Consider the following 13,358-nt stretch of genomic DNA (forward strand, 5'->3'; position numbering starts at 1 on the left):
TAATTTATTTAAATAAACACACCATAGCCCCACATCCACCTCACATTACCTATCTCTTCTTATGATAAAATAATATTTTTATATAAAACAAGAACCAAGCGCACAAAAAAAAAAAAAAAAAAAAACTTCCAATTTAAATAAATAAATAAATAACCAAACATAAAAATCATAAAAATTACCCCAAACGAACCATTCATTAATTTACTCATTTAATAAATAAGTAAACAGTACTATAAGAATTTACTATGACAAACAATTTAAAATTATATGTCACCCACCCCCTTGCAAGGTCTCCGCCTCTCCATTTTCTTACAGGAGAGGATAGCGAAGGCCTCTATCCCTCTCCTCTTCTCTATATAACAAGATATATCTTCCGCCATTTCCGAATCTTTTCTTCTTCTTTCTCCTCCCTTTCTCTTTGTTCATCTTCCAACTTTAAAAGACTTATTGTGAAACTAAAACAAACTGTGAATTGCCCGAAAGGGCTCCTCTTCTCTTTTCCTATGCCTCCAATCAGGTTTTAGATTCTCAATCCAATTGGTTATCTTGTTATTCTCACTTGGTAAATTTTGGCTATAGCAATCCTGGGTTGTTGATCTTTTTGATCAATTTATAATTTTGAAGTACAAAAATAAACAAATTTGTCTTGTTATTGTAGGAATTCCGATTTGTGGGTTGATTGAGTATCGATTTATCGAAGATCCAGTGCTCTTTGATTAAATCCGAAACTACCCATTTCTCAGTTACAAATACTCATCACACTTTCTGGTATGATTATTGTTTAATAAAAATTGGAACTTCTGTTTGTTCATCTTACTTAATCTGCATTCCGATGCTGTTGCATCTGAGATATATTGGTCGATTACTTACAGATTGTCGGTTATCCAACTTACTGTGTGAATTACATATAAGATAGTTAGATCTATGTTATGATATTCAAATACTACATTATTTTTCTGTGAGTGATGTTCATCCAATTGAAAATTCAGATTTGAAATACGAAATTGAACAATGTTGAGTTTATGCATATAACAGAAATGGACCCTGGGAAGTTGTTCATCGGTGGGATTTCATGGGACACCAATGAAGATAGTTTAAGGGAATATTTTCAGACTTTCGGTGAAGTAATTGAAGCCGTAATCATGAAGGATCGAATCACAGGTCGTGCTCGCGGGTTTGGTTTTGTAGTTTTTTTAAACCCTGTTGTCGCTGAAAGAGTCGTCAAGGAAAAACATATCATAGATGGTAGAACAGTGAGTTCCATTAACCATTATCATCTCTCATTTCTCTTCTTTTCCTTCCAATTTTACTGATTTCGATCATCAGGTAGAAGCAAAGAAAGCTGTCCCTAGGGACGATCAACAAACCATTAACAGGAGCAACAATGGCAGCATTCATGGTTCCCCTTCGCCAAGTCAAACCAGTAGCAAAAAGATTTTCGTCGGAGGTTTAGCGCCAACAGTCTCAGAACTCGATTTCAAGAACTATTTTGATCAATTCGGGATAATTACAGATGTGGTTGTGATGTATGATCACAACACCCAAAGACCTCGAGGTTTTGGATTCATTACTTACAAATCAGAAGAATCCGTCGACAAAGTTTTGCTGAAAACGTTCCATGAACTCAACGGTAAAATGGTGGAAGTGAAACGTGCAGTTCCTAAGGAGATATCTCCAGGGCCTATTCGTAATTATGGATTAAGTAGAGTTAATAGTTTTGTTAATGGATATAACCAAAGAACAGATGGTAGGTTTAGTTTAGTGAGTGGTGTTCGGGGTGGATTACCACCGTTTAGCCTATCTAATGTGGGACCCAACTCCGATTCCGGTTTAGGTGCGAACTATGGAGGGAATGGAATTGTTAATTCCGATGTTGGATATGGGCGTGTGTTAAACCTAAACCCTATGTTTAGTGTAAGTTCAAACAGATATGCCATGGGAGGTGGTGGAACTGGAAATGAATCTCTCATTAGCTCACTAAATCACAACATATGGAGTAATGGGAGTCAGAATTATAGAAACAGTTCAATTGGTGATTCCTTTCCTCCTGGAATTGGATTTGGTAGTAATGGAGCGATTTGGAGTAATCTTGATTCTGATCAAGGTGGGATTGGTGGTGGTGGGAATTCTAGCTTTGTTGGTAGGAATCCTATTGGATACAGAAGGAATGGTGGTAATAGCATTACACCAACCTCTTTGCATGGTGAGATTAATGGTGGTGGTGGTGGTGGTGGTGGTGGTGGTGGTAGCGGTGGTGGTGATTTGTTTTCTGTGGACCCCACTTGGCGGCCATTGTCGCCTGAGTTGGAAGTACCTGGTTTCTTTGGTTATGGTTTTGGAAATGGATCGAATAGAGGTATATCATACATGCCAAGTGTTATGAATAATGTAGCATAGCAATAGCATACAAGGCACTTGACACTTACCTTCTTGTTTGATACTATTTGATTTCAGGAATTGCTACTTAAAAAGTTATAATTTAGAGCTAACAGAAGATATCACACGAAGCCGTTTACAATGGAGTTTTTACGTAAGGTTTTATTGAAGTTTTTTTTTGAGTCTTGAAAATATAGGTTTTGAGAATTATGATTTTATATGATGATGAGATGCGAAGCTTTGATCGTGAATATATACTATATAGAGTGGAATGAAAGAGGTTAATTTTCTTGTTGTTTGGGTTTTTATTTGTAAAATGTTTCTGTTTTTTGTTGAGATACCTTTGAAAGAAAGCAAGTGTGTATTTGTTGTTATAGAATAGATTCACCAAACTCTTTTTCTAGAAACCGGTTAGGTTTATTTTTGTTGGGAAGTTTATGTTGATTACATAATGGCGACTTTTAACCTCCTAAGATTGATTTTTAATGATAGGAATAATGAAACCACATGGAGTCTAATAATACTACTAATAATAGTAATAATAATAATAGGGAAATATTCTAAGTTTAGATTAGAAAATGAAACTTGATGGAATAAGGAATACCAAACCCAACCACCTAATATGTAAAGAATAAGAAACTTACCATAATTAGATAAAGAAAGCAAGAGTTGAAATGTATTGGTCAAGATGCCTTTTTTTTGCAAAACTTTCAAAAATCATGTAAAGATAAAGTTTGACCGGTTAACTTTGATTGTTCCCTTTTTCAATTTCATGATTAAGTATCAAATTTATTTGATTTTAAGGGAGGGGGAAACATGAATGATTATTGAACCCTTTTATTGATAGAAAAGCTTTTTATGTGATATATAATTCAAATGTATTGAGGTGAAACATGGTAATTAAAAAAATGTTTTACAATTGATGGGTCCTTTAGTTTTGGAAAAGCCAACATGTGCCACACAAAATGAGGAAACTTGTCACCACATGATTTTATAAGATATTCTAATAGTTTGACCTTTTCTAAAGCTTCCACATTGCATGTTTCGGTGTTCTTTGGTGGTCCATTGGCTTTGGCAAAATCTTTCTTTCATAAGTTAAATGCTTTGAATCGAATTTTAATCTTTTAAGTGCAATGTTCCTAAATTCTAAATGTCAAACCGAATTCAATAAGTAATTCCACTAACCCATGAAATAGCAACATTTAGTGGGATACATAGTGTTAGAAATGTTTTATCAGCCAAATGTTTTTAAAAATGCTTCACGGATGACGAAACAAGAGATCTTGTAAATATATAAGGAATGGGAAGTGTTTTAGTTTTGATGGAATGAAACAAGAATTGCATAATACAAAAAAGTATATGAGCAACCACGCAAAATGTAGCAAATGCCATAGAGGGTGTTATACACTTCAACAACAAATTGCATTTCTAAGTTTAAAATTACTTTATCTATATACTATCACCATTACATACAAATATTTTATTAGGATTCAGGCCCACAAGATTCTCTTTCTAGTGTATATCAAATGGTTGATGAATAAACATTATAGTGTAAGTCATTTTCCACAAAAGTATCTTAAAAATGGACCCAAATATGCAATATGACAATCAACTATAACATCATAAGGCTCTCATAACATTAAACTATTGTATAAAACTCTGGGGAGTGGGACTACATAAGGTTCGACACCACTATGGCATGCCAAAGTAATAGGGCGTACGACAAACCACTACCGAGGAGAGAGAGAGAGAGAGAGAGAGAGAGAGAGAGAGAGAGAGAGAGAGAGAGAGAGAGAGAGAGAGAGAGAGAGAGAGAGAGAGAGAGAGCTATAACAACTAGTTTTCAATTTCCTTTTAGGCAAATACCATAAAAGCCCTAATTTTTACATACTTAATTGGAAATAACCCTATATTTAACTTTTCGTTCATTGTGGCCTCAATAATTACGCATAGTTATCAATTTAAAACTAATAGCCAGTTAACAAACGATAACATTTCTTAGTCGGTCACCTCTTTCGTTGAAATAACATCCATCACCTTTCACTCCATAATTGTTTATCTTTCAGAACTCTCACCCTCAAAAAGGGTTCCATGCATATGCACATTGGGTAGAGGGGTTTGAAAATGGATTGTGAAATCATCATTGTCATTTTGTTAAGCTCGGAATTCGTTGTTGATACACACTACACTAGTACAAGGTAAGTAGATTTTAACATGAAATTGAAGTGTAAGTGGGTTTTTTCATCACAAAAAGATCACTAACAAGTTCGTTTTTACACATTTAAGAAGGTATACATTTAAGACTTAGACTCAGATGATGAAGTTTTTGACTTTAGTTTCTTGGATTTTTCACAAGAAACCTTTCAACCCCCATCCAACCTCTGTAATAACCTTTTTCTTAACTTATTGTGTGATGAAAATATGTTAAGGAGGGGTATAGAAGGGATGGGGATGGTCAAAATCGACTTGGTGTCGAGGAGGCTGAGCATGGCTACATACTAGAGGTAAATGGTGATGAAGTTGGTGTGGGGTATAGGGTTCATGATCCAAACCAACTTTGTAAATAAATGAAGTATAAATTGGGTGAGTTTTATGAGTCCCCTGATCAACTAAGGTTTGCATTAACAAACTACAATCTATAACGGATACCAAATTTCCCTTAAGAATAGTGATAGAGTTAGGGTTATTGCTAGGTGTAGCAACGATTCTAATGATAGAAAGTCATGTCCTTTTAGGTTAGCAGCTAGTTGGAAGTATAATGAAAGGACATTCCAAATTAAATCCATTGTTAAGACTCATCTTTGTGTTAGGAATTACAACTTTGGTAGCTTAGTTACTTCTAACTGGTTTGTAAGATCCTGAAATTTAGGTCTAAAACTGTAGACCGTCAATTCACTGCGAACCTCTTTGTAATTTGACATGTTGAGCTTTAATGCATATTTTGAATAATATATAGTGTCATTACAACTATTATAAGATACCATATGGTATCTTACTTCAAATTGTGGAAAATCTCAAACAAAACAACCATCTCAAACTGCAACCCTAGTTAATACGTCAGAAAAAATGAAATTTTGTATTAAGTAGTTATGAGCAAAGAAAACATTCTAGTCTCGTAGCACATGTTCCCCTATTTCTAAAAATATAAAGAATGTCCAAAACAGATTTCGAATGCAAAACATACGAGAGTTATAAGAAAACAAACTGATATAACAAATGTTTTTTTTTAAACTGCTAAAACTGATTCGACCCGTTAAGGCACTTGCACAACTTAGATAGAAATTTCGAGAGCATTTTGGACTCAGACTATGGTCTAATATTAAATTTCATACTCGAAATATTTTTAGTAAAAATATTTACAAAAGTCGAAAAATCGGACGTTTCGGGTCATTTAGACACAAAACTTTAAACCCGATTTTCTGAAATTCTACAACTCGAATAATTAATCCATTCAGGTTTTTGGAATCCTTGAACTCTACTCGATCATACGATACCTTCGAAAAAAAATTAGACTTCGGGAACTTGTCACACAAACCTAGGTGTGTTTTTAGGGCATTTTTTAGAAGATGACATCACTAGGCCCCACTATGTTTGCTTGAATGATCAAAAATCAATCAATGCTTCCCTCTTGGACCCTTACCTATTTTTTACCACTATCCCCCATCACCTTACCCATTTGTGTGCACACTTGTTCAAAATGTACAAGCATGAGGCATTATTTGGTGTATCTGACTAACCTTTGAAGTATGGCTTGCATGAGACGTTCTTAGGCTATAAATAAAGACCATGGCCTCCCCATTTCCTAAAAAATTCACTATTCAAAGTCTCTCATTACTCCCTATCTATTTCCCTCTCTTTCTCGGCCAAGAAAACTTCCCACCGAAGGTGCCTTCCACTACCGAGAACCACCACTACTCCACCTTTGTTTCGTCGACAGTCACCAACACTTTTTGTGCCACCTCTTGTTGCCAATTTTCTGTGGTTTCCAAGTCTAAGTCTCGAACTTTTTATCGTTATTTTGTGTGTTACTTCGTATCTAATACGGGTTAAAAGATGTTGCTAGTTGGTGCTATTTTGCAGTGCTTCTCGGATATCAAATCACATTCTCAAATCAAAACCGAAAATCAAACATTAAGGTGAGTGCTTACGGCCCCTTTTTATAGCTTTTATATATTTAAGGGGGGAATACATGTGCTCACATATTTCGTTTATGCAAAAAGACTATTGAAAAACATACTACAAAATGTTATGATTATTTGTGAAAAATTATGGTTCATTTAAGACTTGTTTTTACCATCTTAAACCCTATGGTTTGGAAAATTGTTTCGCATGAAAGTTATACAGATCGATACGTTTTTAAGGACTACTCTCACACATTCATACGATTTTTATACAATTTATTATGATTTTTTCAAAATTGCATATCATTGTAGTCATTTTTCGGACCCGTGTGTAAAAACGATAACTTTCACCTTAATTATGTTTTATATCATGCCAGGGAAAAGTTTAGGGACAAATTTGACTCAATTTCTAAATCTTCATAGTTTACAGATCCTAATTCTAACTCTTGGTGATTTTTCTAGAACTTTTCTAAAATAGGGACAAAATCGGCATTCTAGATTAATTTTCATATTTTGTCTTTCTTACACACACACACACACTCTCTCTCTCTCTCTCTCTCTCTCACACACACACACACACACATATATATATATATATATACATATATGATATGTGACAAAACCTTGGTAATATTTCAAAGATCAAACTTATTTCATGCATGTTTATATATAGGTTTAGATGCATATGTATATAAGTTATAAAGATTATAACTTAAAACTTCTATATGTACTTATCATCACTACTTTGAGACGTGCCTCTTTATAAAAGCGAGTACCTTACACTATACATACATACCCGATATACTCGGCTTTTATAAACTCTATACAATTCATTATCCCTAGTAACTTATACACTTATAAGTTAGGGTTGAGAAATATTCACATACCTTAGCTAAGGGCTTTTAGTGATACTATATTCATTAGCTAATTCTAAAAACTTAGCATGCCCACACCACTATAATTGCTAAGCTTTAGAGAAAGAAATGTATGTATAGATCTATATGGGGTTGACATCCCCACCTCCAGTTGCTAGCTACAACCTTGACCGATCAATTGAAGTGGGTGATAAGTATCTACTATCATTACTACGACGTATAATGAAGCATTGTAGGGGGTACATTCAGTCACATAGCTCGGTTATAGGACTCACTATAAACATTAACTAGAATCTCTCTCTCTCTCTCTCTCTCTCACTACAAACCATAGGCTTGGTTTCTCTCAAAACAGTTTTAAGTCTGGATTAACTTATGCAAAGATACCTTTTGGTTTTCAAAGTTTTTTCAAAGACTCTTTACAAACACAGTTTTAATACTAATTTGCTTATGGTTTCTCTCACTACAAAACAATTTAAGTATGAATTTACTTATGGAATAATACCATTTGATTTATAAAGTTCTTTAAAGGTACTTTACAAACTCATTTTCAGGAATGGTTTTACTTACAAAGAAAATACTTTTTAGACTTTTTAAAAGCAATACTATTGTTTGAAGAAAACCTGTGACTCTCACCAACCTTGTGTTGAAGCTCTAAACTACATGTATTCTAAGGGAAACAGTAATCAATAAATTCAGACGATGAATTAGTCATGGATTTCAGGCTATCTAGTTTACTTGTTTTTGTTATGTCTACATATCTATTTAAGGCAATTTATGTGTTATGCTATTATCTGTAAGAACCTTGTATTCAAAATCAAGATTGAATACAAATATTGTTTTGTTTATTGTTGTGCTTGTGCTATATATTTAGTTTACCTATGATCCATGAACTAAATCACACAACCCGACATATTTTTCTGCCTCGGCCAAGGGTGTGACATGGTTAGCCAAACACTACTTGCAAGACGTCATCAGGAAGCCCAAGATGACATTGGATGAGATGAAAGAAGACGTTTTGAGGAGTTTTTTAGTGAATGTATCCAAGGTGGAATGTTAAAGAGCAAGGTCACAGGCTAAGGAGATGATAGAAGGAAGGTTAGAGGAACACTATGGTAGGGTTTGGGACGATACAATTCAAATCCTTAGGTCTAATCCAGGAAGCACATGCAAAGTTGGGGTAAATGGTAATCCTTATGGAATTAACTATTTTATGAGGTTATATGTATGCTTCAAGGATTTGAATGATGGATGGAAAAGAGGATGTCAAAAAGTGATAGGATTGGATGGATGGTTCTTGAAGGGACATGTAAAGGTTGAGCTTTTGACTATTATTGGTAGAGATGCAGACAATCATGTCTACCCAATAGCATGGGAAATGACTACAATTAAGAATAAAGACAATTGTTGTTGGTTTATTGGGTTATTGGCGAATGATTTGGATCTTGATGGTGGTAATAGGTTAGTTATTATTTCATACCAACATAAGGTATGTCTATTATGTCTTTGAATATATAGTTGTATAAAATTTTAACTTTTTACTTTGTTATCATATTAAAGGGACTATTGCAGGTTGTGTCACAACTCCTTCCACATGTTGAGTGTAGAAAATGTGTAAGACGTATACTCGCAAATTTTAGGAAAAAAAACACATGATTAGAACTAAAGAATCTGTTTTAGGAGGCTGTTAAAAGTACAGTAGAAAGGGACTTTATAGTTGCAATGGATAAGATCAAGTACATCACATAACCAGGTTATAACCATCTCATGGCAAGAAAACCTCAATCTTGGCGTAAGGACTTCTTTACTATTGGATTTGGTTATGAGGTTGTAGAGAATGACATTTCAGAATGTTTCATTTATATCATAAAGGCATACGAGGAAGAAACCTTTACTTACAATGCTTGAGGAAATCAAGATTTACCTATTGGAAAAAGTTGTATTTTCAAGGGGATTTGCCCAACGACTGGAATGGTGAGTATGAACCAAACACCCTAGAAAAACTTGTACAATTTGGGAAAGATATGAGGTAAAATGTTAAAACATTAATTGTATTGAATTGCCTATAATTGGTCATTAACTTGTGTTTCTTTTAGGTTGGGGAAGGTAATACCAAGTTGAGGTTATCCATTACAAAAATGCACAGTTGTACTTCGTATGTTAGCATATGGAACCTCACCTGATTTACTAAATAAGAGTTGTAGGATGTCCTTACCTACCGTACTTGATAATCTTGACAAATTTTGCAAGTATGTCATGAAGTTGTACGGTCCAAGTTATTTGTGTTAACTTCCAATAACATAGACATGTTGTATGCTTATCATACATTGGGAATGGGGAAATTCTTTGAGTGTACATGATGGGCAATACACACGTCGTAATCCAGGCTATCTGTTGGTCACAATTGAAGTTATATCTTCACATGGTTTATGGATTTGACATGCCTACTTTGGTAGTCCCAGTTCTTTTAATGACATTAATGTTCAGAATAATTCACCAATATTCAACAAGATATAGTAATGCATTAGATTCCACATTCGTAGTACGAGGAAGGCAATACATATCCGGGTACTATCTTGTGGATGAGATCTATCATGAGCATCCAGTTTTGTTAAAAATTTGTCTTGTCCTGATGATAATAGAAGGTCGAGATATAAGAGATCTCAAGAACTAGTGAAGAAGGATGTGGAACGATCGTTTGAAACTCTTAAAAAGCGTTGAAAAATACTTATGGTGCATTTGGTTTCGAAATTTTTTTGAAAACATTGTATGGTTGAATTAGTTTTCAAAAAAAAAAATCCAAGAACATAAATTTTTTCTATTTTCCACATTTTATCTAAATTTGGAAAAGTGATTTTTATAGTTTTCCAAAGTTTTCTACATTTATAAAATAAAAAATAAAAACTCAATTGGTTTCAATCAAACACATTTTCTAAACAAATTATTAAAAAACTAAAAATGAAAACTCAAGTTTGTGTTCTGAAAACATTTTCTTGAAAAATAAAAACAATTTTCCACAACCAAATAGGTCCTTAAGAATCCGACAATTCTTTTTTAAAAGAGAAAGATAATCGAGGTAATGTATACGTTTATCGTATCACATAGTATAATACTAGAAGATGAAGGCAACACGATATATAAGTACGACAATTATGAAGTCAATCCAAAGACACAACTACTAGAAGTTGGTGTGTAACACCCCAAAGTTTGGAAAGCCAAGAAAAGAAAGAAAACCTCAAGTTTAGGGGTGACTCGGCGAGTCCATGGAGGGACTCGGCGAGTCCGAGCGGGATCCGGGTTGTGGTGAAAGCGACCGACTCGGCGAGTCGACCAAGGAGACTCGACGAGTTGGGTCTGAACGAGGAAAACCCTAAATCCGGGAACTTGGAGCCTATTTAAGCGTCTCATTCTCCTTCCTAGGGTTCCTTTACTGCCTCTTTATCCCAGAACACCAAACCCTAGCCGCCATATCCGTTTTTGAGCTAGATCTTGCCTTGAAGAATGCACTAAAGCTTGGACGAGGAAGAAAGACCTTGGAGGTGCAAGAAGGGACTGTAGATCTGGGATTATGGAGTCATTTCAGAACAATTGGAGGTAATAAGCTGTTGCTTGGACTCCCTTTGCACCTAGATCTATTCTTATATGTGAGTTTTGGTCATTTTTAGTATGATATGTAACCAATCCGAGTTGGAGGTTCAGATCTGAGGTTGCTACCTCAGATCCATGTTTGTTTTGGGTCTTGAATCCCCTAAAGTATCAGCCCTTGGTATGTTGAAGAAGTATGTTTGCCATAAACCCGAATTTAGTATGTTTTGAGCATAGATCTGTTAATCTACACGTAAAGTTTGCCACTTTACGTGGGGAATAGTCCCTAGAAGTATGGATCTATGAGTTGGAAACTCTGTTTGGCTCGAAAAGCCACTGCATGGATTGAGGACTGGATAGACTCGGCGAGTCCTTCGAGTGGACTCGGCGAGTAGCTTGAAGATGAGGAGGAACTCGACGAGTAGGATGAACAACTCGTCGAGTCGGATGAAGTTAGGCATGGACTCGGCGAGTTGGATGAACAACCTGACGAGTTTGTTGAAGATTGTCTAGGACTCGGCGAGTCTGTTCTTGGACTCGGCGAGTCAGATCACGAAACCCTAAACCCTTCGAGTTGAGACTCGAATCAGTGAGTCGGGTGGTGACTCAGCGAGTTGGACAGGACAGGACTTGGACCTAGTTGGACTCGGCGAGTCATGGATTGACTCGGGGAGTCGAGTCGCGAATAAGAAAGACCCAGAGCATATGAACTCGGCGAGTCAGTAGATAGACTCGGCGAGTAGGGTTGACCCGGAAGGTTAACTTTGACCAGGATTTTGACCTTGACCAGAATTGACCTAGTGACCTTTGGAGGTCAGTTGGACTAAGTGTTATATTGATATTGGTAGCTTGAGGAGCTAGTGGAGCAGCAGTCGAAGTCAGAGGTCAGGTAGCAGTCAAAAGGATTAGCAGCAGCAGTTCAGCAGCATCAGGTGAGTTTCCTTCCAGTAGGGACGGGTCTAAGGCCACAATGCCGGCCCGTCTAGTTAGCAGTGGTTTCCGGACTTCGGTTCGATGCAGTAGTTAGTATGTTTGATGCCTTCGTGACTCAGACAGGATTTATGTGTTATGTTTTATGTGTTATGTGTTATGTGTTCCGGGCTACGGCCCGATGTAGTATGCAGTATATGTGTTCATGCTAGTTGATATGTTATGCTATGCTATGTTCAGTCAGTTAGCCCGAACTTCGGTCTGATGCAGGGGAAAAGGTCCCAGTCAGTTTCCGGACTTCGGTCCGACGCAGGGGGCAAGGCCCCAGTTAGCCTGGACTTCGGTCCGATGCAGGGGACAAGGTCCCAGTCAGTTTCCGGACTTCGGTCCGATGCAGGGGGCAAGGCCCTAGTTAGTCCGGACTTCGGTCCGATGCAGGGGACAAGGTCCCAGTCAGTTTCCGGACTTCGGTCCGATGTAGGGGGCAAGGCCCCGGTTAGTCCGGACATTGGTCCGATGCAGTGGGCAAGGCCCAGTATGTGCTTTATATGTTGTTGTATGGTATGTGTTAGATTGGGGGAGCTCACTAAGCTTCGTGCTTACGGTTTTCAGTTTTGGTTTCAGGTACTCAGTTTTCAAAAGAGGAGCTTGGGGAGATTGCAGTGCACACACCATAGTCAGTTAGCTTGGGAATGTTTGACTCTGATAATGATATTATGTTTTGAATTAATACTCGAGAATTTATGTTATGACTTATGATACAATTTTTATAAATATGATTCTAGTAATGCTTTTAAAGAAATTTTTTTGGTCGTGATGTTTGGGTCGTTACAAGTTGGTATCAGAGCCTTGGTTTGAGGGATTCAGATATGCATTCGAGTGTATTTGAACTCAAACTAAGGACACGATAAAGGATTTTCAAAAGAAAAACAGTTTTGAAAAAGGGTTTTGGAAAAAGAACTTAGAAAGAAAAGAGTTTTGAAAACGAGAAAAAGGTGTGGTGCATGCAATCAGCCGAGCTCAAGTAAGTACTCCCAATTTACCCATACAAGTTATGTTATGATCATCATTATCAGTTTCAGCTTCAGTAGAACAGCATGCTAGAATAAGACTAAGGATCTAGGATGATGCCTTATGTGCCTGTTTTATGTGTTTCAGCTGATAAGAATTGCATGCTAGTATTGTGTAACAGCCCAAAATCTTAAGTATTGTTTAATAGCATTTTGGGGTGTTTTAAAGGGGGGACTCGGCGAGTTGGAGCCAGACTCGCCGAGTAGGGTCGCAGTTGTGGTCGCGGGTTCGTGGCTGGACTCGACGAGTCCAGGTATGGACTCGGCGAGTCGACGCTGTTCAGCGGAAAACCCTAGCCGTTCAGTTTGGGACGTATATAAGGGATCTTATGCCGTCATTGCTCGTCTTTTGGCCGATTGAAGAGAACCCTAAACGACTGAGGCGTCTAGAGCAAGCTTGAAGG

The 13,358-nt window shown here is 36.6% G+C and overlaps 1 protein-coding gene across 2 annotated transcripts; it reads left to right on the forward strand.

Annotated features, from left to right (window-relative positions):
- Nucleotides 1–279: 279 nt before the first annotated feature.
- Nucleotides 280–2,671, forward strand: LOC145005170 (heterogeneous nuclear ribonucleoprotein 1-like). 2 transcript variants are annotated; one of them, XM_078964220.1, is made up of 5 exons: nucleotides 280–562; nucleotides 659–768; nucleotides 1,036–1,253; nucleotides 1,327–2,356; nucleotides 2,455–2,671. In XM_078964220.1, exons 3-5 carry the CDS (start codon nucleotides 1,038–1,040, stop codon nucleotides 2,466–2,468), a joined length of 1,260 nt encoding a protein of 419 aa, XP_078820346.1. In that variant the 5' UTR covers nucleotides 280–562; nucleotides 659–768; nucleotides 1,036–1,037; the 3' UTR covers nucleotides 2,469–2,671. The 2 variants fall into 2 exon arrangements, with proteins under 2 accessions (XP_078820346.1, XP_078820345.1); XM_078964219.1 differs by having other exon boundaries at nucleotides 280–517.
- The last annotated feature ends 10,687 nt before the right edge of the window (nucleotides 2,672–13,358 follow it).

The sequence above is a fragment of the Lactuca saligna genome, chromosome 7 (genome assembly GCF_052625555.1).
Source record: "Lactuca saligna cultivar CGN05327 chromosome 7, ASM5262555v1, whole genome shotgun sequence".
In the NCBI taxonomy this organism is placed as follows: domain Eukaryota; kingdom Viridiplantae; phylum Streptophyta; class Magnoliopsida; order Asterales; family Asteraceae; genus Lactuca; species Lactuca saligna.

What these genes read in the sequence shown, in the direction of transcription:
- LOC145005170 (XM_078964220.1), top strand. Translation starts at nt 1,038, where the DNA reads ATGGACCCTGGGAAGTTGTTCATCGGTGGGATTTCATGGGACACCAAT. An exon ending in ATATCATAGATGGTAGAACA is followed by an intron (nt 1,254 to 1,326) that starts GTGAGTTCCATT and finishes TTCGATCATCAG; the next exon opens with GTAGAAGCAAAGAAAGCTGT.